This window comes from Trematomus bernacchii, unplaced genomic scaffold, assembly GCF_902827165.1.
Source record: "Trematomus bernacchii unplaced genomic scaffold, fTreBer1.1, whole genome shotgun sequence".
Taxonomy (NCBI): domain Eukaryota; kingdom Metazoa; phylum Chordata; class Actinopteri; order Perciformes; family Nototheniidae; genus Trematomus; species Trematomus bernacchii.
In genome coordinates, this window is record NW_022987577.1 from 1,572,902 (window position 1) to 1,588,343 (window position 15,442).

A 15,442-nucleotide genomic window follows, 5' to 3' on the forward strand; every position below is an offset into this window, starting at 1 on the left:
ATTTAATACCTTTAGTTACTTCACAGATGTGGATGAATGATGTGAAATATAATCAAGTGTTAAATCAGACTTTAGTTCCACCTGGAGTAAATCCACAAGCTACCCTGCAGTATACAAAGTCATTCAAACTAGCTGCATCTTTACCAGCTTTGAGAACACTTTCATGATCAATCATTATAAAACATATCATATATATTATTCTGAAATGGACCAATCTGCACAATCACTACTTTTACTGTCACTACTTTCACTATATTTTGATGATAATACTTTTCTACTTTTACTTGAGGAACATTTTGAATGCAGGACTTTTACTGTAACAGAGTATTCCTACACTCTGGTACTTCTACTTTTACTCAAGTACAAGATCTGAGTACTTCTACTTTTACTCAAGTAAAAGATCTGAATACTTCTACCTTTACTCAAGTACAAGACCTGAGTATTTCTACTTTTACTCAAGTACAAGACCTGAGTACTTCTACTTTTACTCAAGTACAAGATCTGAGTACTTCTACTTTTACTCAAGTACAAGATCTGAATACTTCTACTTTTACTCAAGTACAAGATCTGAGTACTTCTACTTTTACTCAAGTACAAGATCTGAGTACTTCTACTTTTACTCAAATACAAGATGTGAGTACTTCTACTTTTACTCAACTACAATATCTGAGTACTTCTACTTTTACTACAGTACTCTCAGTAGATCTTGTTCTTGAGTAAAAGTAGAAGTACCAGAGTGTAGGAATACTCTGTTACAGTAAAAGTCCTGCATTCAAAGTGTTACTCAAGTAAAAGTAGAAAAGTATTATCATCAAAATATAGTGAAAGTAGCGACAGTAAAAGTAGTCATTGTGCAGATTGGTATGAAATCATACTTATATATGATATGTTTGTCTTAATGAAACGCGATACACACTTTTCTTTCTTTCATTTATTCATTTAAAGAAAAAAGGTCATATTTATAAGGTGTTCTTTTTAGATTATTATGATCCCCATGAGGAGAAGCATGATCAGTGGCTGTCCTTCCTGTGGTTAACATACTTTAAAGTCTCTGAATCCAATCTAAACACACAGATTTACCAACCATTTAACAATCAGTAGCAGACATGCAAATGTATCCTTTTCTAAATGACATGAATTGTAAAATTGTCAATTATTTTCTTTGAGTTCAAAGCAATAAGTGTATTTATAAAGAACCCTGGTTTACATTTAGTTTCTCACATCATGATTCACAGTTCATTGTTACACACACCAATTATGAACCTGTCTTTAATATTCTCCTGAATGATAATGAATTCCTTCCGCCTTGCTCTGTGCATGACTGTGCATCTGAAAACATTAAGTGTACACCTTTAAGTCATGAATACATTTACATTTATATTATTGAATCATAGTTTGCTTTATTTTGTGTTTTCGACAGGAGTGATGATCAGAGGGAGATAATAAGCCTGAATTGATGGATGTAAGACTTTTGTTTTCAAAGCACTGAAGCATGGGTAGAGTTTCTCTGTGAAGCAGCAGCCAGTGAAGGAGTAGATCAGAGCTGCAGCATCAACATCATAAAAGGAGACCAGACCCTCCTCATAATCCACAAACACCCCCACCTTCTCACAATAATATAACCGAGAGAGACTGAGTGAAGGTTCAGCAGTGTAACCCCTGCTCTGCTTCCTCAACCGTACCATCCAAAAACCATTCTCAGGGCTCACTGTGAGGTCTCCCTTCCTGTCGATCGACTCTCCGACCACTCCTAGAGTCCAGTCAGTATTTCCTTTAACCTGAACCTCGTAGTAAAACCTTCCTGAAGAGAAACTCTGCTTTGCCAAGACATTAGCACATTTATTAAATCTCTCTGGATCGTCTCGTACATTCTTCCTGACATTACCAAGTTTAACTTGTTTTCCATCATCAGACAGGATGAGTCCGGGATGTGCTGTATCAGGATCAAGAGTCACATCCACCTCATAACGCTGGACCCTCATCAGCCCAAACTCAGCAAACAGTTTATCCACAGCGGTCCTAACTTCATACTCATAGTTATCTAGGAACACATCGCCGTCTGTTGAGTCATGAGTGAATAGAGCAGCGTTCAGGGACGTGAAGCTTTGGAGGAGGTGGAGCTGGTCTTCAGAGCGTGAGAGCTGCTCCACCTCAGAGCTTCTCTTCTTCAGCTCAGAGATTTCCTGTTCCAGCTCTTTGATGAAGCCTTCAACATGTTCCTCTGAAAGTCTTTGGTCCCTTTTGACCATGTCGATGAGCTCGGCCTGGCTTTTCTCAATCAACTCCTTCAGAGCGGTGAAGACCTGAACACCATCTGCTATCTCTCTGTCTGCTCCTTCCTTACTGAGCTCCACTGAGCGTTTCGTCTCCTGAATCTTCAGTCGTCTCTTCTGGATCATCTGCTGAATGTCAGCCTCTGTCTTCCCCAGCTCAGCCTTCTTTCCTTCATATCCTTCTTTCAGAGGAACAACATCATGTGTCTTGTGGTCTGAATAGGTGCAGAGCATGCAGACACACACCTGGTCGGTCTTACAGAACAGCTCCAGCAGTTTATCGTGCTTCACACACATCCTTCCTTCCAGGTTCTCCACAGGGTCGATCAGCTGATGTCTTTTTAAGCCTTTCTTTGTCAGGTGAGGCTCCAGGTGAGTCTCACAGTAGGACTCCAGACACACCAGGCAGGACTTCAGGGCCTTCAGTCTGGTTCCAGTGCAGACGTCACAGGGAGCTTCTCCTGGTTTGACAACTTGTTGCTCTGAGCTGCTGCTGCTGGCTTCCTGTTGAGCTGACTGTCTGAACTGAGCAGCCATCTCAGAGATGAAAGTGTTGACGCGTAGTTCAGGTCTTCTGTCGAAATCCTCTTTGCAGTTGGGACACTGACACTGGACATCAATATCCCAGTGTTCAGAGATGCAGGCTTTACAGAAGTTGTGTCCACATGGTATGGCGACTGGATCAGTGAACACATCCAGACAGATGGAGCACAGAAACTGATCTTCAGTCAGCAGACAGCTGGCAGCAGACATGTCTACACTCTGAGGACCCTATGGCTGTCGATGAATTTCTGCTGCAATCTTCGGGTATTCAACGTCTGGTTCAGACAGCTTACTAGGATCTGGACTTTGCTCCCAGTAAAGAAGCAACCAGACGTGCAGTTCAGCGGTGTTATCTTTATGAGATCACCAACTCTGAAGAAAAGTGATGACATGATGATCTTAATTAAAAAAACAATAACTTCAGCTTCCTGGGGAATAAATTGGTATATCGTAAAGACTCTAGAGACACTAAATACTAATATCAAACTAAACATTAAAGGTGGGGTAGGTAAGTTTGAGAAACCGGCTCGAGATACACTTTTTGTTATATTCCATGGAATGCTCTTAACATCCCGATAGCAATGGATATCTGAAGTGCTTTGACAAAAAATCCATAAAAAAATGTCATCTGTGGAAGCTGTAGTACTGTAAAAAGCACGACCAATCATCTTAGCCGGCCCGGCTAAAATAACTGGATGGCCTACCTGCCTGTCAGCCTTCCATCTGTGCACAAACTTATCTCGTGCCCTCATTGGTCATGTGCGCGTTCGTGTGTGTTGGAGGAGGGGCTCTGTAAGGAAGTGGCAGATTTTCTCCGGTTGTGTATTTTCAAATTCTAGCGCACTCGAGCCGGTTTCTCCAAAATTACCTACTCCACCTTTGAGCAGAATAGGCCCCTTTAACTCTGAAAAGAACAAGTCTAAGTAGAGCTTAGCTTTTTTAATTCATACAGGTAGTTGAAATACAGTGATTATTGTCAGCTGTACCGCCATACAAAATGTTCTTTTGAAGTTCAAAGCTACCTCACAAAGGGTGTAACAGCTGTATACTTGTTCAACCATAAATGTCTCTATAGGTAATACAATATACACATCTGATGTTGTACTGCAGACAATCCAAAGGGCAAGTCATATAACTGACTGCCTTCTTTATGCAGTAAAACAAACTCACTTACATATTTGATCATCACAACTGTTTTTTCAACTACAGCAAAGAAAGGTTGGGAGAAAATAAACTACGTTAAACTCAGAGCTGTGACTGAATTATGTCTAACCTCAATTAGCCGGAGTTCAGTAACAAGGGTTTGGTTTTTACCTTGGTTTTGGTAAAAGATGTTCTAGTCTTTCTAATCTAAAACCATAAACCTTACTGCCGTCATATTCTTATGAATGGTAGAGCAGATATCAAAAAGTCTGATTCTGTTTTCAACTCAATCCTATCATATATATAGATAGTGCTATTGTAGCGGTACTCACCGATGTTTGGCAGAGATCCTGTTGTGTTGTTGAAGATTCAGTTAATGTTTCTTTGGAGAGAAACAGAGACTTGTCTGAACTGCAGACAAACCTTATCTTTTACTGTAGGAAATGTGACGCTGCAGCCCTCCTCTTCCAGGGTTGCTCCACCTCTCAGTATCTACAGTGGGGAGGTTTCATTTCCATGTTGTGAAATTGTATTAAGATGTGAAGAATAGCGTTTAAAACTGAGATAAAGAAGCCCTCTGATTGGATAAAAGGAAGCCTGAAGTTGCTGATTTGATTGAACTCAAAAACTACACAACACTAAAAAAAAGTACCAGTGATATTTAACAAAGTAATTTAACCATTTAGATTCCATTGTGCTCCTACATTCCTGTTATCTGCTTCATCGTCAGACTGTAGTTATTCATTGAGAGCGTGACCTCATATCCGTCTACCTGCCAGCTCATTAGGTCTTGTTGTGAACCCGGAGATGTAGAGTTCCCCGAAGTTTTATGATAGAAATGTACCGTACGGGTCCACAGCATTTAGAAACGGCCGGATGCAAATGGCAGTTTGAACCAGAAAGTCTCCGTGATTAGTTGTGAGTCGATTTTGAAGTTTTAGAGGGTGCTGGATCCTTTGTGTTGGACAGATTGCTTATATAGTTTGAAAAAAGGTCCATAGTTTTTTTTATCCAATGGTTGCCTCGTGCCATGGCCAATCAGTTTGTACAGAATCCAGAAGCTATCCTGTTCATGAACTAATGCTAATTAACACAACTTGTGCTAATTGTGCAAACTGCTCGACATATGCACGTTAGCCTGAGACCCATACTATACATTTCTAACATCAAACTTCAGGGTATCAACATTTCCAGGACATGGACAATAGTTCAGAAAAGGCCCGATTTGGACAATATTGGAGTGATCATGGGGATTATTGAGGATGATGAATCCATTTCTGATATCTACAGGATCCCAAAGGCAGTTAACCAGAAAGTGGCCATACTTTATTCCCGAGGGACCGATTTTGATTAATTTTGAGACCCATACTAAACATTTCTAACATAAAACTTCAGAGTATTCAACATGTCCGGGTCCACAGTGCTGTAGAAGATATGGCCAGAGACTGCAGTTTGTTTTAAACTCCACTGGAAGGCGTCCTCACAAATCACTTTCTCTGTGCAATCTGGTAGCACTGGTTTAATGTTCATGTACTCACTGGCACTCAAAGCTCAGATTGTTTAATACATTGTTAGGTATCAAGATATACCATAATATTGTAAAACAAGGAAATTGCATAAACAAAGAAATTCAATAATAAGTATGGCTTTGCAAGATAGTACCAATAAGATTGTAGCAACAACATTCCTATTAAATGAATTTGGTTAAGAGGCTGGATATGATTATGATCCTGACTCCCAATCAGCAGTCCGTTCTGAAGGTCTTCTTCCATCTGATTCAATCAGAAAACAGAACAAACGATAACAGCGAGACCATAAAGTGAACAGAAGGAACCAAATCCCCCTCTTTGTCCATCACACAACAGCTGGACTAAATATCTTAAACCACACCCATGTGACCTACAACGGTCTGTGGTGTAAACATATGATAAAAACAGAAGTAATCAACAATGGCTGAAAAAGCATGTATTTCATAATTACAGGAAATCATTTTAAAATTACAAGAATAAACGGTTTATTGAAATGTGTGATGTATTTTAACAAAAGAAAACTGTAGAAATTGAATACTTTGTTTATCTGTTTTGTTAGCAGTTTTTAAAATGCGAATTTAACAAAACTAACCGTAACAATAAATGATTTTCTGTTGGAAAAATTAGCTGCATTTTCTGTAATTTTACAAAAAAATACTTTTGTTATGGCTATACGTCAAATACATAACAAATACTGTTAATACTCATTTAAAATGTATAATTGCAAGAAAATATAAGTAAAGAAAGAAATATTTTGTAATGTTGCTTAATTTAACCCCTACTTTACATTGATAAACTGAAACACAGGTATTGACTATCCTATTATAGTAAAAAACTACATTTTAACACATTTTGACTTTTATTACTTTGAGGATTGAATTGTTAATATGTGAATTTCATGTTATAAAAACTGTGTAAAACCATAGAGTTAAATAAAAAATAAAAAAAGTTGACTGTTATTAACATGTTGGGTGTGAATTCAGAGCACAATACAGATATAAAATGATGCTATAACCAAACAAAACAACCAAAAAGAAATAACTTTTACAATGACAAGAAATAGCAAGCATCACTTCACAGGTCCTGCTCAGAACCATTCAGGATTTGGTTTCTAAATAATAATTGGAATTTGTCCGTATGGGTGGTTTTAAAAAAATGCAGTTTCCTCTCAACATGTGTATGTTTTCTCTCCGTGTGAAAAGTCCCTGGACATTATGAGGGAATTGTTCCGCAGGCTGAGGAAGTTCAACATGGACTCCAGGATACTCTGCATCTTCTACAGGTGCACCATAGAGAGCATCCTGACTGGCTGCATCACGGCCTGGTACGGCAGTGCAATCATATTCCGTTTACTTGCATATAGACTCTTCTTGCACTATCTCTATTCTATTTTATTTGTTCTATGTTCTATATATATGTTGCACTGTTGGAGGAGCCTGGGACTTCAGTTTTTCATTGACTGAAGCTAATGTACAAATGACAATAAAGCCTTGAGTCTTGAATTTACGGTATTTTTTAAAATAACAACAGTAATCTTCTGTCTAAAAAAATTTGTATTCAGTTTTTCTAGAGGTGTATGACTCTATTCTAACAATTAATATATGTTAAAAGAAAAAGATTTAACGGAATTATAGAAACATTTCTCTTAAAATGACAGATTTTTTTGGCCAAAATGTGATAGTTAATGTAAACTAAGGCTTTTGCAAAGTAAAATGCCGTTCTTTTCTTTGTGTTTTACTTGTAAATGGTCTTAGATATACGGTACTTTTTTGTAATAATAAAAGTAATTTTCCGTATTTTAGCTTTTCTTTATCATTTTTTAAAGATAATTATTCTGTTTTCTAGAGGTGTATGACTCTATTCTAACAAATAATATATGTTAAAAGAAAAATATTTCATGTAAAATTACAGTAATAGAGGCTACTTGTGGTAAGGTAACCTGTTTTTTTTTCACAAATTTCTTTATTAATTTTTTTTATTTTTATTTTGTTTCTTTGGATGGAATGAATACCTATGGTGATAATTCAATGTAATACATCATTTTTATAGTCTGGTACCTGAAAAAGGTCAAATGGCACTGATGGAACCAGATGTACCCAAATGTGCCGAAAGCTTATTCCGCCTGGAACTTGTTTTTGCTAAACCTCTCTAAAAACGTCAAATTTAACTTGTTTTGCCTCAATCTTGATACAGGGTACTTATTATATGTTATAGTTTGGATTCCTTTTTTAAATCAGACATTTTCTGGTCCCCAGATAATTTCCGTTTTTTTACAATTTTTTTTTTTACAGTGTAGTAGGACATGTGAAACATCAAAGACATTTTAACAGAAAGAAAAGAAGCATCTGATGGATCAATGAAAACCCTGTACATCACCAGTAAATATATATGTATTATATTAAATCATAATGAATCCCTCTGTGGAAAATCCACATTTTTTTTACTCAGTGTGATCGACAGGAGTGATGATCAGAGGGTCAATATTTATATTAGATAAGGAGAACAGGCCAACGAGATTTTCCGGAATACTGAAGCATGGGTAGAGTTTCTCTTTGAAGCAGCAGCCAGTGAAGGAGTAGATCAGAGCTGCAGCATCAACATCATAAAAGGAGACCAGACCCTCCTCATAATCCACAAACACCCCCACCTTCTCAGGCTGAGACTTCAGAGAGAGACGGTGTTCAAGGTCAGCGCAAGCGTAGAACTTGTTGCCAGCCCTCAAACCTATGGTCCAGAAACCATTCCCAGGGGTCAGTGTGATGTTTCCCTTCCTGTTGATCGACTCTCTGGCCAGTCCTACATTGCAGTCAATCAAACCTTTAACCTGAACCTCGTAGTAAAATCTTCGTGAAGAGAAACTCTGCTTTGCTAACACAGATTTACAAACATTAAATCTCTGAGGCATTTTTTTTACTTTCTTTACTTTTCTCTCTCCACTATGTTTAACTTGTTTTCCATCATCAGACAGGATGAGTTCGGCATGTGCTGTATCAGGATCAAGAGTCACCTCCACCTCATACTGCTGGACCCTCTTCAGCTCCACCTCAGCGAGCAGCTGACTGAGTGTCTCCTGCACTTTAATCAAAGCTATCCCCTCATATGAAGGTGGACGGACCCTGACTTCTGTCCAGTTCTTGGTGGGTGGAGCAGCGTTCAGGGACGTGAAGCTTTGGAGGAGGTGGAGCTGGTCTTCAGAGCGTGACAGCTGCTCCACCTCAGAGCTTCTCTTCTTCAGCTCAGAGATTTCCTGTTCCAGCTCTTTGATGAAGCCTTCAGCCTGTTCCTCTGTCTCTCTCTGCTTCTCTTTGACCGTGTCGATGAGCTCGGCCTGGCTTCTCTCAACAGACTCCTTCAGAGCGGTGAAGACCTGAACACCATCTGCTATCTCTCTGTCTGCTCCTTCCTTACTGAGCTCCACTGAGCGATTCATCTCCTGAATCTTCAGTCGTCTCTTCTGGATCATCAGCTGAATTTCAGCATCTGTCTTCCCCAGCTCAGCCTTCTTTCCTTCATATCCTTCTTTCAGAGGAACAACATCATGTGTCTTGTGGTCTGAATAGGTGCAGAGCATGCAGACACACACCTGGTCGGTCTTACAGAACAGCTCCAGCAGTTTATCGTGCTTCACACACATCCTGCCTTCCAGGTTCTCTACAGGGTCGATCAGCTGATGTTTCTTCAGGCCTGCCCTTGTCAGGTGAGGCTCCAGGTGAGTCTCACAGTAGGACTCCAGACACACCAGGCAGGACTTCAGGGCCTTCAGTCTGGTTCCAGTGCAGGCGTCACAGGGAACTTCTCCTGGTTTGACAACTTGTTGCTCTGAGCTGCTGCTGCTGGCTTTCTGTTGAGCTGACTGTCTGAACTGAGCAACCATCTCAGAGATGAAAGTGTTCACCAGCAGTTCAGGTCTTGTGTGGAATAACTTTTTACAGTTGGGACACTGATAGGGGACTTTAGAATCCCAGTGTTGAGTGATGCAGGCTTTACAGAAGTTGTGTCCACATGGTGTGCTGACTGGATCAGTGAACACATCCAGACAGATGGAGCACAGAAACTGATGTTCAGTCAGCAGACAGCTGGCAGCAGACATGTCTACAATCTGAGGACAAAAAGGAAATATTTGATTATCTGTTTCCTGAAAAGTATGACAAGTTAATACAAAACAAATGACTGTGATTTATTCAGCCAGGGCTTGGCTATTGTTGAAGTAGTACGACAAAGGTCCAAAGCTTAATTCATGTAGGCTATGGACGTAATGTGCCTTTCTGTGTGCAAAATAAAATGGTTCACAAATATTGATATTCAATGTTTTAATATGCTATAACTAATGGTATAGTCAAATGTTCTGGACAAACAGGGCAGGATTTAGGATTCAAGATAACGCCTCGTAATCTCTGACTGCCAAAAATGTTCATCTGGAAACCCGACAATAAGCAGTGACGTAAAAACAGGGGGGTATAGCATTAAACAGGAAACTACCTGAATTAAACTTAAGACTTTGGTTAGGTTGGCTAACCATAGCTAGCGACTATTATGTTGTTTTCAAACTACTGTTATTGCTAGTTGAATTCATCATTTTTGCATTTTGAGCTATTTTCCAAAATCCTATGGAGAAATCCCGTTGACTGAGACGAGGGAACCCGTAGTGGTAAAATGCTATCTCACTTCCGGGCTTCAGGACTCATCACTGCACCACTCTATTGTGCAGCTCGTTAAGGGTTAGAGTGTGTGATGTCACAGCTAGAGTGGAGGAGAGCTTGAAATTTGCCTTCAATCTTTTTCGTCAACCTGCCATAACTCCCAAACCCTACACTCCTTGGACATCATTGTTCATGAAAAACTTAGGAAAACCTCTCTTACGCAAAACAATTCAACAAAATGCCTAAAAAGTAATTGCAATGCATTTGAGCAGTAACAATTTTGATTAAAATCATTTCACTTTTCTTCCTTTCTCCGCTAAGTTCAGCAACACACTCACTTGGTTTCTGTAGCTAAAAGCAGCTACAGAGACCATTCATAAAATATTCAGCTTTTTCAACATTTTCAGCTAAATTCAGCAACAAATGTGCACAGTTTACAGCATTCACACGCATTTTCAGCAGGAAATGAATTTTCCCATTACAATGCAATAAAAAGAGGTGTGTCCTATTCAGCCAGTGTAGTTATTTGATCTATATCTGATTTTGAGTGATTAGGTCACATGACCTGGAAGTTATTGAAGAAATATGCTAGTTTTCCCATAAAAAATATCAATAGAAAAATATTTAAAGGGGACCTATCATGCAAAATGCACTTTTGTACGTCTTTTATACATGAATATGTGTCCCCGGTGTTCCAGGGAACTCACCAAGTGTCAGAAAACACAACCCTCTCTATTTTCCTCCATACCCAAATCTCTAAAAAAGGGGCTGCAACGGATCTGATAAAAACTGATCCAGATTTGAACACTGTCCTGACGTCAGCGCTACGGCTATTGGGCCAACTCCACCAATCAGGAGGAGACAGCCACGGCCATTGCCGTTCGAAAGCGCTGGAGACGCTGTAGTACATATGCCAGGCCTCTAGGTGGTGCTGTTCTCACTGAATCTGCCCTTGCTAAAACAGAGCTAAAAAATGTCAAATTGAGCAAAATGAGGCATGGCTAAAATGCATGATCTGTTTGGTATTTTGAAAAAAAAAAAGTATAAATATGCCTTATATAGGTATGGTCCTACACTATATTATTCAAATATAGCATGATAGGTCCACTTTAAAGTATTCAAATGCAAAATAATTGGTGTGTTCAACAAATGTATGCTCTAGAGTGGATTTGTTTCATATTCACACGATCGGGGAGCTGTCGATTTATTAAAAAGAACATTGTTCTTGTGTAATTGAAAAGTCATTTGTTGATTGTCCCTAAATGAAAGCCTTGTTTCGCGGAGAAGATCTCGCCGTCGTAATACAGCCAAGAGCAGGGGAAACTGACGCTGCTGGCGGGTCCGCAAATGTCGATTATCCAACCTAAAACTAACTTCACCGCGGTGGACAAAGAGTGTAACATCCCGTCATGTCTGTTGATTTATTCATGTCATGTTAAGTTAGTTAAAGGAAACCTATCATGCTATATTTAAATGATATATTGTAGGGCCATACCTATATAAGGTATATTTATACGTTTCTGTTTTCAAAATACCAAACAGATCATGCATTTTAGCCATGCCTCATTTCGCTCTATTTGCTGTTTGCTGTCTACGGGTCTGATTCTGCTGACCACGCCCCCCTGCAGGAGAGGGGAGCCGTGCTCTGATCAGCTGCTGGGCTGTCAGAAGAGGGGGAGAAAAAGAGATCTCCGTCCTCCGTGTTTTATTATATAGAGTCGTTATTCATTTGTTTTAAAGCTCAATAAATAACAAAGAAGACCTTTGACCGGCACTTTTCTAATTTTGTCCGGAAGATTTAAACTTTAACGGACATCTTGACCGGCGAAAGAAACTGAAACTGAAACTCTAACGCACGGTCCCCTCGTTCCTTGGAAGAGGCGGAGAGGTGGGTGTTTGTCATCTGCTGGTGGACTAACCGGAGAGAATTACAGTGCTTGCCTCGACGGGGAGGGATTGCATTGAATTAAAGCAGCGGGAGCAAACGCTTGCCTCGGGGAGGGAGAAAGAAAGCCACAGCGGAGAATAAACAGAAAGGTAACCATGGTAACTATGGGCGGGAAGTCTTCTTCGCTGCTTTTGTGGCAGACTACAGCGCCACTTACAGGCCTGGCATATGTACTACAGCGTCTCCAGCGCTTTCGAACGGCAATGGCCGTGGCTGTCTCCTCCTGATTGGTGGAGTTGGCCCAATAGCCGTAGCGCCACCGTCCTGACGTCAGGACAGTGTTCAAATCTGGATCAGTTTTTATCAGATCCGTTGCAGCCCCTTTTTTAGAGATTTGGGTATGGAGGAAAATAGAGAGGGTTGTGTTTTCTGACACTTGGTGAGTTCCCTGGAACACCGGGGACACATATTCATGTATAAAAGACGTACAAAAGTGCATTTTGCATGATAGGTCCCCTTTAATCAGGTTCATGTTATTTGTTTCATGTTTAGTTCATAGGCTATGAACATAGCCCAGGGTAGATTTATGTTTAGGCAAGTCTCTTTGTTCACCTGTCTAGTCCTGTCACTGCACTTCTTGTTTTATTTTGGTTCTTACTTTCTCTCTCTTTTCAGAGCTCTCCTGCCCTTGTGGGTCTTCCTCCCCGTGTGACTTTCAGTAGTGATGGGCAAATGAAGCTTTGAATGAAGCATCGAACCACTTGGACAATTGTTTCGAAAATAGGTTAATTTCTCGAAGCTTCAGTTACAGCGACCTCTCCTGGCGAAGTGCAAGGCTGCAGTGGGTTAACGTATCTTAACCTTGAAAAATATTCGATGCACACACACACTAAGACTGAATATCATGTTCTTATTGCAATTAAAGATTGATAATTGTGTGTATTGGGTTATTGAGAAGAGAGTGCTGGACAATGTGGCATTGGTTGGGTGTGCTTGTGTAATTATGGCAGGGGGTGATTATTTGGGATGGGGAACACTCAAAGATCTTTATTGAGGTAGTCTACATTATTCTTTTTATTTTGTATTTTTCTAAAGGCATTTTTTTGGGGGCCTTTTATCAGTTATAGTATTAAAGTTGAAAAGGGGACATTGATTTAAGTTCATCCAGTCCAGGATTTGAACCAGTTGAGCGGAGGTCTTCGCCGCATGCGGGCCGCCGGCTCTATCCACTGGGCTATCTATTCTTTAAACTATAAAAACATTTTTTTAATACTGATAATCGTCTTTTTGTTCACAACTTCTCCACATTTTGAAGTGTTTCCCGAGCCAGAACGACCTATCTTTCTTCCTGGCTTGCTCTATAATGATCCAATACAAATGCAATACCAACAACAACTCAACAGCAACAACGCAAACTACGACAACAACCCACACATTGCGCATTGTTTAGAGTGGTTATAAAGTGTTGAAGCGCTCAAATTCGAAACTGTTTCAACCTGTCACCTGTCAGAATCGAGACGAGGCAGTGCATTGAATCGCGTGATTGGACCGCGAACCAGTCAAGTGATTCATTCAGGAAATGAAGCAGTTGCTGCTTCAGACTTCATATGTCACGTGATTTGAAGCAAGCTTCAAGTGCCGTGGTTCATTGTTTATTAATGTGTTTCAGCATTTACCGACCGCTGCAGTGCTGCTCTTATTCTCCCGTTAGCTCCGGGTTAGCTCACACGGCAGCGTCCGCTGTAAAGTATTCACTGTCCGACTGTCACAAGCAGCAGATACATAAGTGAATGTGTTTCAGTATGAATTGACGCTGTTTGGCATCACAACGCTGTTATGGAAGTTTCTCTGGTATAAAATGGGTGATGTTAGCATAGCAACCGAAGCTAAACTGACTATCTTGACTACTTGTTGTTGCTATCCTATTGTGGCACATTTTACCGGCATATTTTTCATTATGATTCTACTTGTGATAGTCGGACATGACAACCTGTGCAGCCCATGTATTGATTCCATCCGATAGCTGCTATAATACAAAACGTCTGCCTGCTCTCCACAATGATCAATAACAGCGAACGGATGGTCAAAGTAAGGTACAAATAAACAGAATCACACGAAGCCTGGTTAGTGTTGCCTGACTTTATAAAGTGTGTTTTTTTTAACAAGTGTGTGGTTGCGTTCTAGTCACTTTCTCAGCACTACTGCTTGTTACAACTTTTATTTGCCGTACTCTCCATTAACTGTTGGCTCAGGTTAATCTCGCCCCCCTCCGACGTAAGCGCGACGTATGCGGTTCTTGCTTCTAGGCCGACCATTTTTTGGTGCTTGAAACTAACTGGATTCTGGAGCTTCGAGGCGGCTCCGCTGCGGTGTGAACAGGAAGAAACGGTGCTTTTCAGGCTCTAGCTCCGAACCGGCCCTGAAACCGCGTTGGTGTGAAAGGGGCAGAACTGTCAGCCACCTGTGTCCCAATACCTATTGTATATATAGTCCTCGTCTCCCTTTGTCCTGTGCCAGTTCATCTTGTCTCACCAAGAGAGCCAGCTTTTCATAACAAGAGACTTTTGTAGCAAGTTTTCATCGTCAAGTTTATTTAGTTCCCATGTTTGAAGTTTGCTTTTCTACGTTTTGACTCATGAGTGAGTTTTTGTTTGTACCTTGTCTTTATCCAAGTCAAGACCTTTTAGAACAGCAAACTTATTTTTGAGTCGTGCATTTGAGTCCAAGTGTCTGTGTCACGTTCCTAACAGAGAGGAAGGAAAATCAGAGAGAGGGAGACAGCAGAGAATCAAACACATACGCAGAAGAAAATGTGAACGCTAATACCAGGAAACCCCCACAGCAAACCTCAGTTAAAGAGAGGAACTTCCTGTCTGACGTTGAGAGCAAATACTGGTTGTTGAAACGCAGTAAATATCCTCAGCTGTGCTGCCGTACAAAGACAAACTGAGAAACTCTGACAGAAAGCATGTGAGGCCTGTTAGCTTTAGCATGAGTTCATCTGGAGTCACTGTTCTCTGGATATAGTTGAAACTAAATGTTGAGCAGATATTCAGTTGGTGGTCTCGTCTCTGTACTCACCGGGGTTTGGCAGAGATCCTGCTGTGGTGTTCAAGATTAGTTTAATGTTCCTTTAAGGAGAAATAGAGAGCCTTGTCTCGACGGCAGCTCTGCTCTCGATCAGAAATACTTTCATTCAGGAAGTGCCACATTGCAGCATTCCTCTCACTGTGGCTCTCTGGGGGGAAATCTAAAATCAGTAAAACATACTCTTTATTCAAAGTCCTCTGTGGGCAGGGCTGGGAAAAGTATTCAGATTGTTTACTTGAGTAAAAGTGGTAATGCCACACTGTACAAAGACTCAATTTCAAGTCAAAGTACTGCATCAAGAATGGTACTGAAGTTAAAGTATTTAAGTACCATTAG

At 40.3% G+C, this 15,442-nt stretch overlaps 2 protein-coding genes across 2 annotated transcripts; both read right to left on the reverse strand.

Moving 5' to 3' along the window:
* Nucleotides 1–1,537: 1,537 nt before the first annotated feature.
* LOC117479803 (E3 ubiquitin-protein ligase TRIM39-like) lies at nt 1,538–3,026 on the reverse strand. Its single transcript, XM_034126887.1, has 5 exons — nt 2,967–3,026; nt 2,676–2,882; nt 2,194–2,624; nt 1,683–2,103; nt 1,538–1,543 (listed from the first exon to the last, which is right to left on the reverse strand). The coding sequence occupies exons 1-5, from the start codon at nt 3,024–3,026 to the stop codon at nt 1,538–1,540; spliced, it is 1,125 nt and encodes a 374-aa protein (XP_033982778.1).
* A 4,639-nt stretch (nt 3,027–7,665) lies between these two features.
* LOC117479786 (E3 ubiquitin-protein ligase TRIM39-like) lies at nt 7,666–15,180 on the reverse strand. The gene is made up of 2 exons (XM_034126868.1): nt 15,098–15,180; nt 7,666–9,587 (listed from the first exon to the last, which is right to left on the reverse strand). Exon 2 carries the CDS (start codon nt 9,576–9,578, stop codon nt 7,929–7,931), a length of 1,650 nt encoding a protein of 549 aa, XP_033982759.1. The 5' UTR covers nt 9,579–9,587; nt 15,098–15,180; the 3' UTR covers nt 7,666–7,928.
* Nucleotides 15,181–15,442: the final 262 nt, after the last annotated feature.

Coding starts and splice junctions, on each gene's coding strand:
- LOC117479803 (XM_034126887.1), bottom strand. CDS start 3,026: ATGTCTGCTGCCAGCTGTCTGCTGACTGAAGATCAGTTTCTGTGCTCC. Junction 2,883..2,966: donor TGTGCTCCATCTGTCTGGAT/GTGTTCACTGAT, acceptor ATTGATGTCCAG/TGTCAGTGTCCCAACTGCAA. Junction 2,625..2,675: donor AGGCCCTGAAGTCCTGCCTG/GTGTGTCTGGAG, acceptor CACCTGACAAAG/AAAGGCTTAAAAAGACATCA.
- LOC117479786 (XM_034126868.1), bottom strand. CDS start 9,578: ATGTCTGCTGCCAGCTGTCTGCTGACTGAACATCAGTTTCTGTGCTCC.